The sequence below is a fragment of the Netta rufina genome, assembly GCF_964035555.1.
Source record: "Netta rufina genome assembly, chromosome: 4".
NCBI lineage: Eukaryota > Metazoa > Chordata > Aves > Anseriformes > Anatidae > Netta > Netta rufina.
The window spans coordinates 33,582,319-33,598,295 of record NC_140127.1 but is presented as its reverse complement, the minus strand read 5'-3'; the positions used below and the strand labels follow the sequence as shown (position 1 = coordinate 33,598,295).

The 15,977-nt window shown below is 36.7% G+C and overlaps 1 protein-coding gene across 2 annotated transcripts in view; it reads left to right on the top strand.

The window, feature by feature from the left end:
- DCLK2 (doublecortin like kinase 2) overlaps positions 1-14,663 on the top strand; it is an 85,528-nt gene extending 70,865 nt beyond the window's left edge. Inside the window, exons 12-17 of one of the 2 annotated variants that reach the window (XM_084286120.1) lie at positions 2,311-2,444; positions 3,399-3,476; positions 4,977-5,073; positions 6,840-6,920; positions 7,971-8,087; positions 13,265-14,663. In XM_084286120.1, the coding sequence (XP_084142246.1) occupies positions 2,311-2,444; positions 3,399-3,476; positions 4,977-5,073; positions 6,840-6,920; positions 7,971-8,087; positions 13,265-13,486 (729 nt within the window). In that variant the 3' untranslated portion in view covers positions 13,487-14,663. Of the gene's footprint in view, positions 1-2,310; positions 2,445-3,398; positions 3,477-4,976; positions 5,074-6,839; positions 6,921-7,970; positions 8,088-9,143; positions 9,227-13,264 lie in introns of those variants that run through there. The other variant, XM_084286121.1, reaches the window with a different exon arrangement.
- The last annotated feature ends 1,314 nt before the right edge of the window (positions 14,664-15,977 follow it).

Below are 15,977 nucleotides of genomic sequence, written 5' to 3'. Positions count from 1 at the left end.
TTCTACTGTGCTGATCTGACAATATTGCACCTTACTCAGAGCAAGCTGTGCAGTCACATTTGGTTATTTTAAGGGCTTTTACATGTGTCTCTAGCCTCAGACTGTATTTCCCAGGATATCTTTTTGGAAGTTATTTATTGGTAGTTGACTGACTTTGCTACTTCCATAGAAATGTTATGTTTGAGAACTGTTACCTTTTCCTTTCTTCTGGTTTTGGTGAACAAGTATTTGTTCACATCCATTTGGTGCATTGTATCGTGGAAAGTAGGCAGAAGAAAAGAGTAGCACTACCAGATAACAAATAACAGTGAATTGTCTAGGATGTTATCAGAATTAGCCATACAGATATTTTGCAGCAAGTTTGTTCTTCAGTCCTCAAGGTAGAATTTAAAAAGTAACAATGGAGACGGTAGGATATATTGAAAATTTTCTGGAATTTAACAATGACAATTACACAAACTGTCCACAGCTAAAAGTTTCATATTACTGTTCAGACTTTCTGTAGATAAATCGCTTTTCTTCAGTTGTTATTTGGGGCAGAGCAGATGAGTGTTTGTGGATGTGAGTGTGATTATTTATTATAGTGTTGGCACTCCACTTTTAATTCAGTTGGTTTCATTTCAGACTTTGTCCAGACAGCTTGCAGTTCTCCTTTGAGCATAGCTTGTCTATGAATGGGCGTAAATATATATTGGATTCAGGAAGCAACCAAACCACAAGGACTGAGCCATTGCCAGTTGTGAAATCTTAGGACCAGAAAAGATTGATCAAGTGACAGCTTGATTCTAAATATTTTTTTTCTTATAAATGCTGCTTTTCAAACAGCTACTTTTGTAGAAGGTTATCTGGACTCTTGCTTCCCCTGCAAAATCCATTATCTGACACGTATTGTTTTCAGATGTTTCATTTTACTTAAACGTAGCAGAACAGATGTACTTTTCTCAGTTTATTTGTATGTGATGATCATTCTTTCCAGTCATGGAAAAAAGCTGGAAAAAATTGCAGTCACAGACATTGTCCAAAACAAATGAGCCCAGTTGTAGTCTCTAAGTGTTTTCTGATGGGAGCTCTGACTTTACAAATATACTTACATTGAATTTCATGCTGAGAAACAAGTGCACGAGGATTCATTGGTGGAAGTGACATTGCTCAGTAGAAAGCAAAATTAAACCTAATGGGGAGGAAGATGGAGATTTCGTTACAGTTTAAGTAACAGCTCACTCCATTCTTACATAAACACTTTTTTTAATAGACTATTGAATATGTTATGTTAATCTTTGCTCATGGAAAGGTGTGCATCAAGAAACAATTTCTGTAAGATGTTTATGTTAAGTAAGACAAAACTATTACAGCCTTCAAAATAATGTCGCTTGTTTTGAGATGGAAAAACAATCTATTCAACAGTTATAAAGACTCTAGAAGTTTGTGCTATATTTCCCTAGTAGATTATTTTATTTAGGTAGCTTTAGAGCTAGCAATCAAGAAGTACTTAAAACACTTTATCATGTAATTTTATCTAGGTCTCTAGAAAATTACATAGAAATAAAAGATACGTTAGATACAGCAGAAATCTCCACACATAGAATTTATTAGCAAGTGTAAGTATTATTAGATGAAAAAAACTTGGTCATAAGCTGAACAGAGAGCTTAATTAATCTGTCTTTCAGCCAAAGCTTTGTTTCATTTCTAAGCATAATGTGCCAATTCCTGTTCTAGTCTAGGTGTCTTTATAGAGACCAGGATTCCTTCAGTGTAAGATGAGGTACATAACATGGTTTTACAGTAGTGCAAAGACACGGCCTAACTGCAGCCAAGAGGTATACAGTTTCCTTTGTTTTCTTTCTTGGACATTTATGTCAGTCACATTAAGAAGTTACTCCGAGCGTCCTGGACAGCAACCTACCATTTCTCAAATGTATAGTATAGCCATCTTTGTTTAAGTTTAACGTAAATTACAAAATATTAGTAAGAGAAATTAAGTTCTTGGCTTTTTAAGAACTTGTAAAGACTAGAATGTCCAGAAGCAGAGTAAATTATAGCAAGAAAATATTTTCATATATTTCCTTTTTCAAATTGAGATTACTTATCGCTGGACTGTCAAGAGATGTCTGTTCTTAGAAAGTCTTTAGCTTAAAACACATTCAAGAATCATGGACCTTAACCCAGCTGTAACACAGGGCTATTGAAGTTACATCTTTTTCCTACCGTCTCAGTGTGACGATGATGATTTTCCAAGAAAATCAAAAGGTTAAAAAAAAAAAATATGCAAATATCCTCTTCACCATTCTGTTTCTCTATTCCCAATTCTAGGTCTGTGAATATTCAGATGGAACCAAGTCCTTGAAGCTAGGAGACTTTGGACTGGCAACTGTGGTTGAAGGACCTTTATATACCGTTTGTGGTACGCCCACATATGTGGCTCCAGAAATCATTGCAGAGACAGGGTGAGGATAAGTAACTTAAGACATAGGTCTTGTAACCAGATATTTTTGGCAGGTAGCTCCTCACTGCTGTAAGAACTAGAATGCTCTAATAGGATGGTCCCTCTAATAGGATGGTCCTCCATCTCTTTTAACCAAAATATTTATGAGAAAACTGGCAGCATTCAGCTCCTGAAGGAGGCCAATTTCCCCATTCACCCTGTTGGTTTAATTAAACAACCCCATTTTTCTGTATTTAAACAGGTGGTTGCATAAATACAAAATAATTTTGTGAAATGGCAGAACTTAACCAGTCTTCTATCCTACTAGACAAGAGCTCTCCATTCCATCTTAGCTGATTCTTGCTGTAACTGTGACTTCGATCCTCCTAATGGAGGAAGGTTTGTTGCATTGTTTCAAGCATTGTTCAGTGCATTTGTCATATTGACAAATACTTCAGCGCTGCAGTGATCTCAAATGTCAAAGTGCATTTCATCAGCAACTGAAGCTACTGAATAGGAAAAGAAATAAGAAAAAAAAAGATCTCTTGTTGACCTCTAGTGCTTTAATTTCTGTGCTTTAAAAGAAAGGTGCAGTTCTTTATCCCTGTGTTACTCATTCATTTAGGAAACTGGAGAATCTTTCTTGTTGCTTAGCAACACATAATAATGTCAGAGGTAGTTACTCCGGTGTGGGGACTAGGGCGCATCCTTGTCTTTTATTGTCAGTGTTTCTGGATTGGGAAACCGTGATGCTGAATTGAGTCGGGGTAGTGAGGGGGGCAGGGAAGGAATTCTGTGGAAAATGATGTTATCAGGGCTTCCTAAGTGTGTGAAGGACCCTAAGTAAAGTCCACCTCATCAGCAAGTAATTTATAGTAGGATCGCAATGCATGTTCATGTAATTTTCATCAACTGTTTGATTGAAATGAGTTTTATTTTTCAACTGAGCACAAGTAACGCAATCTTGTTTCCTCAGATACGGCTTAAAGGTAGATATTTGGGCTGCAGGCGTGATCACATACATACTGTTATGTGGATTTCCACCTTTTCGCAGGTGAGTGTCGCTGTACCTCCTTTCTGTAAGTAAGCCTTATCTGTCTCCTTGGAAAAGGTGCCTTGGAAAAAAAATGGATTAGACTGATACATTTCCTTTACCTGCTTGGTCCTTTATAAAATTGGTTTCAGTTGTCTCTCTTGTCATGTTTTGGGATTTTATTTCTTTAATTTTCTATAGGAGCAGCTGGCTTACTGCTGTGTTCAGGGATGTGGTGTGAGAGCCTAGTTACATTTCCTTTTGTCTGCTACATTGGAGCCAGTTAAATGAATGAGTATATTTTGCCCTCTTGTGTTTCTGCTTGGACACAGCATCTTACTGATTTAGTGTTAAGGGAAAAAAAGTTAATAGTATACTGAGGTGAAGGGAAGAATTTATTTATGTTGCATTTTTAATTTTGTTAATCTTCTTTGGCAAGTTTCATATGGTTGATGAAGTTTGTTAACATGATTCTCGCTGCTTAATATCCCAGTATGCATAAAGTCTACTAAAGTCAGATGGATGTGCTTTGCTCCTCGGTAATTTTTGTTGCCAGGGAATGAGAAGGAATTAGCACATTTTAATCAGGAATTCTCCCCTTCCCGTTATTCTTGCAAATAGTGTTTGTCTGTTTTTACAGCAAAACACCTACTTTAACTAAAAATCACCAGACCAAATATATTGCAAAGAATACATTATAAATTATAGTCAATGGAAAAGTTATCATTTAGTTTTGGTATTTGTTTTTTGCATGTTATTAGTGTGCTTAAAACTAAAAAACATGTTTTGAAAGCTATATTATACAAATAAATTACAATTGCTTCAAATAGAGTTTGGGCTGACAAGGCAAAATGTCCATACTATGCTATCAGAATCAGGACTTAATAAAAGGTTAACAAGTATTTGTTGCAAAACCAACTCAAAACTACATTGTTTATAACAGAGTTTGAGTGGATGTTCACAGTAGTTGGGGTCAACAAACAATTTAAAAAAAAAAAAAAAAACACACACACAAAAACACTGCCTCTGCTTCCTGAATATTTATGATACCATACTTTTGATAAAAAGGTACTTATCCCCTCAGTAACCTGCCAGTACTCAGTGGATCATGCGTTTTCCATATCATCTCTTTAACTTTTGAAAATTCTCCTGTTGCACTAGCTTAGTAGAAGAGGCTCGTTTCACTACACTTCTTCCCCTGTCGTAGTCTTTTTGTGGCAGGTCCTTTAGAGGTAGGCTGGCAAGTGACTTATTTTTGAATCACCTTTACTGTCACTGCATGATGTGTTAGCTATGTAGTCTCTATTCCAGTAGAAGTATTATTTTTCTGTTCTTATCACTCCTGATAGTGTAATTATGGCAAAAACCTCAGAAGTACTGCCACTATATAAGCCTGCAAATTATGCGCTTGTAATAATTGATAAAACGTCATTTCTGTTCCATTTCAAAATCAAATTAAAAAAAAACAACTCATGCCAGACTTCTTTCTTCTGATCTTTTTAAATTGTTGCTGTTCTACAGTGAAAACAACCTTCAGGAAGACCTTTTTGATCAGATACTCGTTGGGAAGCTGGAATTTCCTTCACCCTACTGGGATAACATCACTGATTCAGCAAAGGTATGATACATTGTCTAACATGGAAAACAGTTTCTGACAAGTCACTGAAAATGCAGAACAGAAGATTCAGAACAGACTTACCTGCTCTTCCAGCTGCTGTGCCTTTTTAGTTAGCTTAACAGTGCTTGATGAAAGCTCAGGTTTAGCAGACCTACTATCATGTTATTGTCTGAGTGAATAAGTAAGTATAGCAAAATGGCGATTGCATTCAGTGAACATCATGTTGTAGGGTTTACTTAATGAAGGACCATTTATAGCAGGTTCAGTACTTCCACTATGACATAACCATCTCCGGATTTTCCCCTCCAGACATTCTTTTAAAAGAAGAATGATTGCTACGTGGACCGAATACAATTGACATAATTTTTCCTATTTTACCAGTTATTTTACTCAACTTTCCAAGAGTTGCAGCCAGATAATTTGCCATTGCTAATAGTTCTTGTGTTATCATTGACGTTTGTGTTTAAAATGATTGATTCTGTAGGATAAAGGTTTCAAATGTTAAACCCCACTTGTCAAGTTAATTCAGGTAATGTTCTCTAAATGATGTCTAAAGATTCTCATTAGCACACAGAGGTTATTTATTATCCAGCTAATGAGAAGTTGCATTTTTTCCTGAATTTCTCAATGGCTGTTACCTGAAAAGAGAGCAAATTTATTGATTTGCCAGTGTTTCCCAAGCTCCAGTCACCTCCTACTCTTCCAGACTTTCATTAAGAACAAACAAGGCCCTCAATCTTGGTACTAGAAGCCATCTTTCACTTCAGATTTACACAGACTAAGTGACGTGGCTGGTTGAGAAACCTCACGGTTTGTATGTTATTTGCATGAAGAAGCCTTTTCTCAAAACTGAAATGATGACTAGTCTTCTTGAAGTACTTTTGAGGAGTGCATATGACTGGCAATTTGGAGGTTATAAAAAGTTTTTGAAAGGGGAATTTGGCTCTAATTACATGAATTTGTTCATAAGGTAGAAGGAAATATTTGTATTGATAGGCTTGTAGAACCAGGAATTACACCAGTAAATTAGCTGTTAGTTACATAGCAATAAACAATTGAAGAAAGTTGGAGGGGGGGAGGGGGTGATTGTTTTATTTTTAAATTCTACTTGTCTGCTTTGCAATAATGACCTCTTTAAGCTTTATCATATCCATAAGCAACATAGTCTTACCATTAACAAAAAGTCCACGGAGGCATTTGATAAAGCTGAAGACACCTGCTCTAGTGACTCTAAAACATGATTAAAGCTGCAAACAAATCATAATGAAAACCACAATCCCTTTTTTTTTTTTTTTTGATTTAATCATGTAATTAAGTATTTTCCCCTACTTATCTGCCTTTTCCTACACTGGATGATTCTGAGCTGACAAATTGAGTTAAATGTCCTTTTATTCTTCTAGTGGAACACACAGGAGAATGTAGTTTTAAAATAACTTCAACTGTTTCTTGAATTTCTGATGAAGTTTCTTACCTCTGATTTGTCCTCTTTACGTACGGTGACTATGTACCCTGCCCATAGAGGAATCATGTCTGTCCCAGGTTTGTTTTCATTCTGGTCCCCTGCATGAATGTAGAGAACAAATTGGAACATTATCGCTGATGTTTGCAATGATTACTTTTTGTCTGGTTTTAAAAGAGTCGGTGAATCATGAATACAATAGTAGTTGCACTGAGAAGAATTCAATGCAGATAGCTCTTTTCTATTGTAATGCCCTTCCCCATTCCACTCAAACTCTTATTTTTCTTTTTTCTTCTCCTCTCCAAAGGAGTTAATTAGCCTGATGTTACACGTGAATGCTGAAGCTCGATATACAGCTGCACAAATCCTAAGCCATCCCTGGGTGTCAGTGAGTAAAGTATATTTTTTTTGTCTCTAATTTAATATTAAATCTATAAAACTAAATATTACAGTGTAATTCTCAGAAGCAGCAACATGATTCTGCTATGCCCATTTCTGTTTATTGAACCACTAGTCCCTTTTCCAAATGTTAAAGATTTTAGCACAAGTCTGAAGTAAGCTACAGCTCTTAACAGTTCTGTTAGCTACTGTGCTCTAAAAGAATAGAGCAACTATTAATAAACTATTATTAACTATTGTTATTTATTAACTATTAATAAAGAATTATTGTGCACGTTGACATCTTGCTGCAATGCTACTTAAAAGAAATTACTATTGCCTATTTTTTCACAAGAGAAATAAAATTAGTAAATAATATATTATTTTTCACGTAAGCACTAAGCTGATGACAGCCAGGTACTTCATCTTTTTGAACTGCAGCAAGAAGGAACACCAAAGTGCACTGCTTACTGATTTAAAATCCTGTTTTTATTAATAAATATTAGGTTTACATGTATATAGCCAACCGTTATTTCCACACACATTTTAAAAGAGAGACCAATATGATATATGGAGTTCCCTCAAACATGAGAAAACAACTGTAATGATTATTTCTCTTCGTAACAGCTCCTTTCAAATGTATTTATGGCACTGTATTTTGTTTCCACGTTTTTGGGGATGTGATGGGCCATTTAAAATCTTGATATAAATAAAACCAACTGACAAATATGCTTTTTATTTTTAACATTATAGTTAATGCTTGAATAAAACTTAAAATAGTGGGACAAATTCATGGACTGAGAGTATACAGTATCACATGGTGTTTTAAGAAATAGGTCATAAATAAAACAGCAGCTGCTACGTTCCTTTCCTATGTAATTTCTCTTAACCAGTTTGAACCATAGCTCATGTATGAGAGCGCATTCTTTTTGGGCTGCTTATCTAAATGATTACTTCAGAGGAAGTACCTCCAGATAATATACAAGTTCTCTTTTGCTCAGTTATGTTAAATGTTTTATTACTATTTCCTAGCTTCACTATTACGTTTGTTCTTGCACAGGATGATGCTTCCCAGGAGAATAATATGCAAGCTGAAGTAACAGGTAAACTGAAGCAGCACTTTAACAACACCCTTCCCAAGCAAAACAACACATCTGCTGGGGTTTCTGTCATCATGGTAAGTGAAATTAAATGGTTTTATACATTCTATATTACACTTCACAATTTTTCTAACAGTGCTCTATGAGCGTGTGTGGTGCAAGAATAGCAAAAGCAAAGCTAGAATAGTCTCTAATTCTAGTTTTTATCTGTGTATTGTGTGGATTCTCCCATTATCGCTTGAGAGCAACCAAGTCTACCACAGCGTGCTAGCTGAGCTATAAAAGCAAGCTTTCAGATACGTGTTAACACTAAGTAGTAGTATGTTGAAATGGAGTTTATATGATTTGAAATTATTCATTATAAAAGCTGCAATATTGTTTTTAATCATATTAATCACTAGTTAGCTAAGTTGGCTCTTCCCAGATGCCACACCAATGTTTGATCCTGAGCATGCTGTTGTTCAATACTATGCTTGTGGGGAAACCAGAATCCCTTTTGGACATTTTTCATAATATTGAATATTTACCACATTAATTTTGTCCCAGTCTAACCACATACATGTTCCCTAATGGGGAACTTTATTCAAAGCATATGAAGGAACCCTGATGATATAGCTTAACTTACATAAGCAGTACTTACAGCAGGCAGATATATGAATCATGGTAAAGGAAATGCAGTTGAGTTCACTGTTGTCAGTTCTCAGAACTGCACTCGTAATTGACTAGTCACTTTTGCAGAGAAACAGTCAACAGTTCTAGAGGCTGAACTGCCATTCTTGTCTTATTGCTGTCCATTGTGGTTTAATGCAAGGGTGCACACTGTGCACAGAATATCTTCCATTATTAAAAGAAAAATAAAGCCATTGCTGATAGTAATGTACCAGTGACTTTCTTCCCTGATAGGCTTAATTACTCGAAGTCCACCCCACTTATGCTACCAAAGAGTTGTTCTTATCAACTTAGAGTAGACAAATTTAAATAACATGTCTGCATATATATAAACTTTTGAAAATGCATTTATATGAATTAAATAGGCAAAAGATCTAACATGGAAAGGTGGTAACAAAATAAAAATGAGAGAAGTCAGAAAATGTGTTTCAGGTTCATGCTGTTGTCTGCATTTCATTTGACAGTTTGACTTGACAGTTTGAGAGGGACTTCAGAGCTTCATTCTTTATACTGTTGAGACTATGGATAAGCCTGAAGCCGAAAACTGGTATAAAATGCACTATATGTAATAAGAGCAATTTTAATTCTAACTCTCAGCCCCTCTCCAACTTGCATGCCACTTAAGCCTATCTCAGATCTCTGACACAGCGTAGCTTCTGGCTTCTTATTGGTGTAGATTTTTTTCCTGATTCTGTTACTACTGACATCTCATCAGCCAGGAAAGTACACATCGTTAAAACTTATATTTTAATTTTCCCTTTTTCTGTCTTAGTTCCTCCTAACCGGCATGGAGGGATGTAAACAATTAATTATTTAGCTCTGAATGCAGCTCCCAGTTACTGCTGAAGGGAAACATCTCGTTCAGAAAAGAGCGTAATCTAATGAGAGTTAAGCCCCCAGTTTGTTTTTCTTGCCCTGGTTTATCTTGAGCACTGAAATTTAGTTATCTTCAAGTTAACAAGGTCTTCACTTGTACTAGAAATCATCACTTAAAAACATTCAGACAAGCACAGTATTGTAATTCTCGTGTATTGCAGTGCATTGCTAAATCAGCAATATATATTTAACGGAATCCCTTTTAGCATCACTTCATTCAAATATTGTCATCTGGCCAATGCAGATAATACCACCATGTGGCAGATAAGTAAAACTGCACATACCTACTTCAGTGTTCTTGCACAGGAGACTTTCTGCCCCTAAAAGCATGTTGCTGTTAACTCATTACTGATTTTTTTTTTGTCAGTTTATAAATGTTCTGTTAATCTAAATTTGCTGCAATTGTGTTAGTTCTGCTTAAAGTAAGTCTAGTTTCTGTCCCTTGCTTCCTTCCTTTTTCCTCCTTTCCCAATGCCTGCATTGCTTTCTTCTGAGTAGGTCCAAGGCAATGGTACGTACTAACTGCAGTGCTTTGTTCTGCTGCACAAAAAAATACATGTGCTCTGTTTGTCACAAGGAAAAAGGAGAAATAGTTCAGCCAGTCTGAAGTGGAAAGAGCTTTACCACCACACAAAAATGCTAAAATAAAATCTTCTCAATACTTGCAAAGGAGTTTTCTATATTAAGAGATGCATATTTGAAATTTGCTAGGCTAGCACTAATATAACTAGTTATTTCTTACCTCCTCAGACATATCTTAGCCTATTCCCCTTAGAGCAATTTTGTATATATGTACATCTTAGAATATCTGAAAGCATTAGAAAAAGTACACATCAGCTCTTGTTCACACCACAAAGCTACAACACTGGATACTCTTCTATGTCCAGAGAACAGACTGACAGCTGGCACACGTTCCTTGTGAACGTGACACAGAGTAGCCCAAACTAACAAAATGTAGAATTGCTTGATGAAAGAAAAGGTGGGAATTCTATGAAGAAACCAAAACCAACAAAACAAAAACCAAACTACTGAAATAAGAATTTTCATAAAATATTGTTGCCTCAGCCATCATGTGTAACAGAGCTAGTCAGAAGGTAATCCTAACTTAACAAGTCCTAACTTAACAAAAATTTTTCTTCCTCCAGAACAGTGAAATTCAACCTCCTCTTCAGTTCTAAAAAAAAATAAATAAATAAAAAAAACCCTAAATTTTATTACATATGTTGTATTGCTATATGCAAGGTGTGAATGACTATCAGAAGCTGCTGTGAGGACAGCACCATCTGCATGAGCTGGAAGTACTTCCTTTCCTTTCCATTTTTAAATACCGTGCCTTGCCACTCAAACAGCAGGAACCTATTTATTCACAATTCTTTTTCCAGCAAGTAAAAGAGGAAATGCAAGCCTGCCTGCATAGCAGCTACATTGATAATGGTAAAACTAGTGCATGTCATAGCTAATCTCAAAAGTCTAGCTACAGTTCAGCTAGACATTCCCTTGCATGCTTCATTTGCAAAGTTGATTGCTAGAAGCAGAGAATTCAATTGGGAACTATTGAATTTTCTCCTTGTGCCTGTATGCATGTAGACTTCTGTTGTAACTTGAAAATCAGAACAAAAGAAACCCCCTCACTTTAAAATACTTAACCCTTGCCTTTTAGGGGCTCTTATCCTCAGTACTTGGGGCTAAAAAGCCTGTCAGGAAGGCCTTGCAGGGAGGAGGGGCATCACCAGGCTGCTGGATGATTCCCACTTAGCCTGCTCATATAGCATGCAAAAAGAGTTAAAACACAACAGAAAGCAGAGTTAAGTCTGAAAAATACAGGAAAGAGATCTTTGTACCTCCAGTTTTCTGGATAAGAGGCAGGTGTAGGAGCCCTTGTCATTGATCCAAAACAGTAATTTGAATCACTGGTGTTAAGGAAAATCTAACATGGATCGATGTCTTCTATCTGTTCTACTCAGAAGGAACAGACCCATTCCCAGAGCCACTTGTCAGTAGGAAGGGTAGTGTTTTCCAGAAGGAGAGAATAGAGTAAACTGGCTCTAGCTTTTTCTTGAGTTTTAATCGTTATATAAAGTAAAATAGTTCTAGCAGGAGATTCTGAGTGAGATCAATTCCAGAACAACCTGCCCTCCATATACCTGCAAACTACAGAAGTCCTCTACTTGAGAAACTGGAGATGCCAGTCCAGCTCTCTTTGCCAAAGTCAAGTAAAAGAGAAATTTGAATTTCAGTACCCTGTAATGAAAGTTTAGCTACATGATCAATTTGGAGAGAGGATATTACTTTTTCTCTGCCTTGTCCTTGGTGATCTTGATGCAATAAACCATGGCTCAAACACATACATACTGAGGTTAACTTGTATCAGAAAATTATTTCAGTATCAAAACAACAAATTTTAGTAAACAGCGTATTAGACCAATTCCACTAATACATAGAAATTATCACATTACAACAGTCTTCTGTAGCAATTTCTTTTAATTGCTCAGGAGAAGGCAGAGCACCTGATCCTACTGCACAGTTAGTACATCCCAGCTCAAAATATGACTCCAAAAACCAGTGTCTTGCAATGTTTATACATACATACGCAGAGGTCACTATGAAAGTGAAGCACATATTTGTACTCTGCTTTTAACTTCAAGTATCACACGTTTGTAGATTACTGTAGAAAGCCCAAGATGTACTTGACTGGAGTAAGCATACCTTGCACCACTCTACATCACTGAATGAACTACAAAAAACTTAATCTGTACTAATTTAAATCTGTATTATCAGTGGTAGTTAAAGCGCTTCCATGAAGCAAATGGTTAAGCCAAGACTTACAGGGTTTTATAATGATCAATATAAGCCTTCAAGCTGTGAAAAAAGACCCATTGTGCTGTCCCTCCAAGTCTTAGAAAACAATGCTGAAAGACAGTTTTGACACAGGCACTACAAGATTTCCCTCTAGGTCACTTCAAATATCCTCCTAGAAATGAAACATTACACTGTGGTTTAATATAAGATTGCAGTAGCCCTCAGAGGCTATGAAAGTTGTCTGATTCAGCAGACACCACAGATTCTAAAATAATCCACCTATTGCACTACGGCGTTCTCAGTTTCCAGGATAACCTCTTCTTCATTAAACCTGTGCATTTTCAGGTATAGCATTCAGACATTAACTTGCTTTTGCTACTGTATTCTGTCAGTTGAAGGAGAGCTCACCTTCCTTCTTTCAACAAAAAATAGAAAAGGATTCTACTTAGAAATAGAAAAATTCCTTACATTTTCATCTGTCACCCTCAAAAACTGATACAGTTCCGTTCCTTGTGGTTATAGAAACATATATTTAAATTATATGTTTAAACTAAAAAGTATTATATTACTTCCTGTATTCACACAACTGCAGGTACATAAATTTTGCTAAAAGCCAGTATGCAGAGTTCAGACTATATGACAACCGCTTTTTTTTTCCACATCAGACTTGCAAGATAAAATTGTCAGCTTGTACCATCACAGCAAACATAGGTCTAGAATATGCATTTTCTAATGACTGCACCATAAAAACCTACATTTAAATAAGATTTCTAATTTTATTTCTCCTTTTTTCTGCCTCTAATGCATGCCCTTGACGTCTTGTAGATTATTTTAACCCTGAAGTTACCTCAGGGATTTGATTTAACTGCTGGTTTTTATATTTTGCCATGGGTTTCTTGTTTGTTTTTAGAACACAGCTCTAGATAAAGAGAGTCAGATTTTCTGCAGCAAGCGCTGTCAGGACTCCGATAGAGCTGGAACGGAGACAGCTTCTGCAATTACTGCTGCAGCTGATGATCCTCGTGTGACTGGGTCCAAGACCCTCCTCCCTGCTGCTTCTGAGCCAGTCAGATCCCCCTCGCTCCCCACCTCAGTGTCTCCTGAGTTTGCTGGGGATCAGCCTGGTGTGTAGGACTGATTAAACCAAGTGCAACTGAAGCTCCCTGCACTCTTGCCACAGTTACTCTTCGTTTCATATGATGGTTCGTTTCCAGTTTTCTTGCACCCTCCTGTGGCAAGCTCAGGGCAGGCTCTGCCATGAGAGACTGAAATTCTAACAGCGGGTGAACAAATGTGGTCCTCTGAGTGCTCTTTGCCCTCGGTCTGTTTAACATCAGTAGGGAGAAAGATTCTGGTAATGTTAGATGATTTTTAAGTTACCTGTGTTAGTTTAATTTACTGCATTCACACAGCCTTGGGCTCTGTAAGTAGACTAACTTAACTGTGTAGCTAACCATATTTTTATATAGGCATTTGAGATGATGAACAGTTGCCAGGCTTCGCTTCTAGCAGCAGGCCCCATTCAGTTCTTTTGATGAGGATTCTCAGAAAAGCAAGAGAGGAAGACAAGGGAAGAAAACTTACATTCACCTTCTATTCCGATGCCTCTACTTTTAGTCAAGTTTCTACCAAACTTGAAGAGGCATATTTTCACAAAAAAAAATAATAAATTAGTGTACTAACTGTAAAATATCATGAGGCAAACACTGGAGATACAGGGAAAGATGGTAATTTTTGCATAAAGTTTGTTTAGACTTGCAGGCTGCAGGGTAGTGCTTAGATAATGCGAATTTAAATAAAGTGACTTGGGATATGAACATGAGCACTGGACATTTATTTGTAATGAAGACTGGAGTCAAGGAAGCCTTTTTGTTCAAGCTGTTTTCTATCCTAATCACAAATGTCGCATCCATACCTTTCTCCAGAGTCAGGCTACAATAAAATGACTTTGGAGCTGTGAACGGAGAGCCTGCTGCATGTCATCTAAGCTAGGATGGATGGAGCAGTTCCTAGTTCTAGGGCAAGCTGCTAGAGGAGCTACTACAAATGGCCTCAAAAAAAAGCTACCCACAAAAAGTAGCTGTCAGAGGTTTGTCAGTGCTATCCCCCTATTCACCTGGTGCAGGCACTGGAAACAAGGATCGGGGAGCAGCTATCCTTAATCTGCAGTCACAGGTAGATGAGGTTTTATCTTTGCCATACTGCTTAGTTCAATATTGTATCTATTCAGCTTATTCTTTTCCTTTGCTCGTTCTTATGAATTGGTCATAGATCATTTTCTTTCTTAGCTATACTTTCTACTAGAATTGTAAAAGAAAGACCTGCAATAAACTTTCTAAAATTAAAACCCTTGGTCATTTATTTCTTTGAGAATTCAGTTATTTTGTTAGTGGAGAGACCGACCATTTAGGTACCTAGCAAGAAGATTTCATAAAACAAATCCAAGCATTTCCCATAACCTTTTAAAGTCCCTTGATATGTACAGAAGACAGAGGTAATACATAACTGACCACAAGTAATTGTCTCTTCAAAAGGTAAAGCAAAGTGCACAAAGTGCCAATTGATAACTTAAAAGTCACAGTACAGCTGAGAGATTTACAGGCATATTGACAAAAAATGCATATGAGAAGGTCATAAACTATCATAAAAATGTTGGGCTAGGTCAGGACCAAAGGAAAGTTGCAACTAGCTATTGTGAGTTAACTTTTTTTTGAATGGGACCACTGGAATGATTTCAAGATGAAGGGAGACTAAGGGAATGGCCTTTGAAAAAAATTAAGTACATTTCTATTTTTGTACAGTACAACAATATGAAGATAAGCCTAATCTTACTCAGAAACTAATGAGTCCACAGGATAGATATGCATATGCAATTGCTAAGTTTGGTAAGGAGTCTTGGGATAAGGTAAAGAAAAGCTGTGTAATTTCGGATGGAATGGGCTAACCCAAACACCTCCAGCAAGGAAGGGGAGCCTCTGACAGAGAAGACAGTGACGAGCTACTGAACTGGGAGATGATTAAAGAGAAAGTAGCAGCAAAGTGATGAAGACTGGGTTATTTTAAGCTCTGTTTTTTTTCTAAGAGGATTGATATTCAGCTGTGTAAGGACTAGATACTTATTTTATAAAGGAAAAATTGACACAGATTAACAGAAATAGCTAAGTTGTTTGCCACAAAGCCTCATACACATAATAAAGGAAAGGACGAAAATTTAACTGATAATCAGCAGCCAGTTGAACCACTATTTTGTCACATGGAAGATTCACAGAGGAGAGGCAGCTGATAGACTAGGCCAAGACACTTAAAAGTAGTGACAACAGCTGGGAAAAACTATCATGTGGCCAACATACCAGATAAAAACGTGGGATATCTGGGCAAGATCTTAACTCAGTCCATGACCATAGGAAACTTGCATCACTTCTCCATGCCTGAATTTAACGCCACAGATGTTAAAGCTACGGGTATCACACATTTATTTTGAACATCAAAATAAAGGTGTGTCGGTTAACAATAAAACACTTACTTAACAAAGGCTCCTAAGTCCTGCTTGGTTTGTTATCTATTGCATTTTCACTTAGTCTCTCTCTTTGTCCATCACTGGAAGAAGGCAAAAATTATAAAAT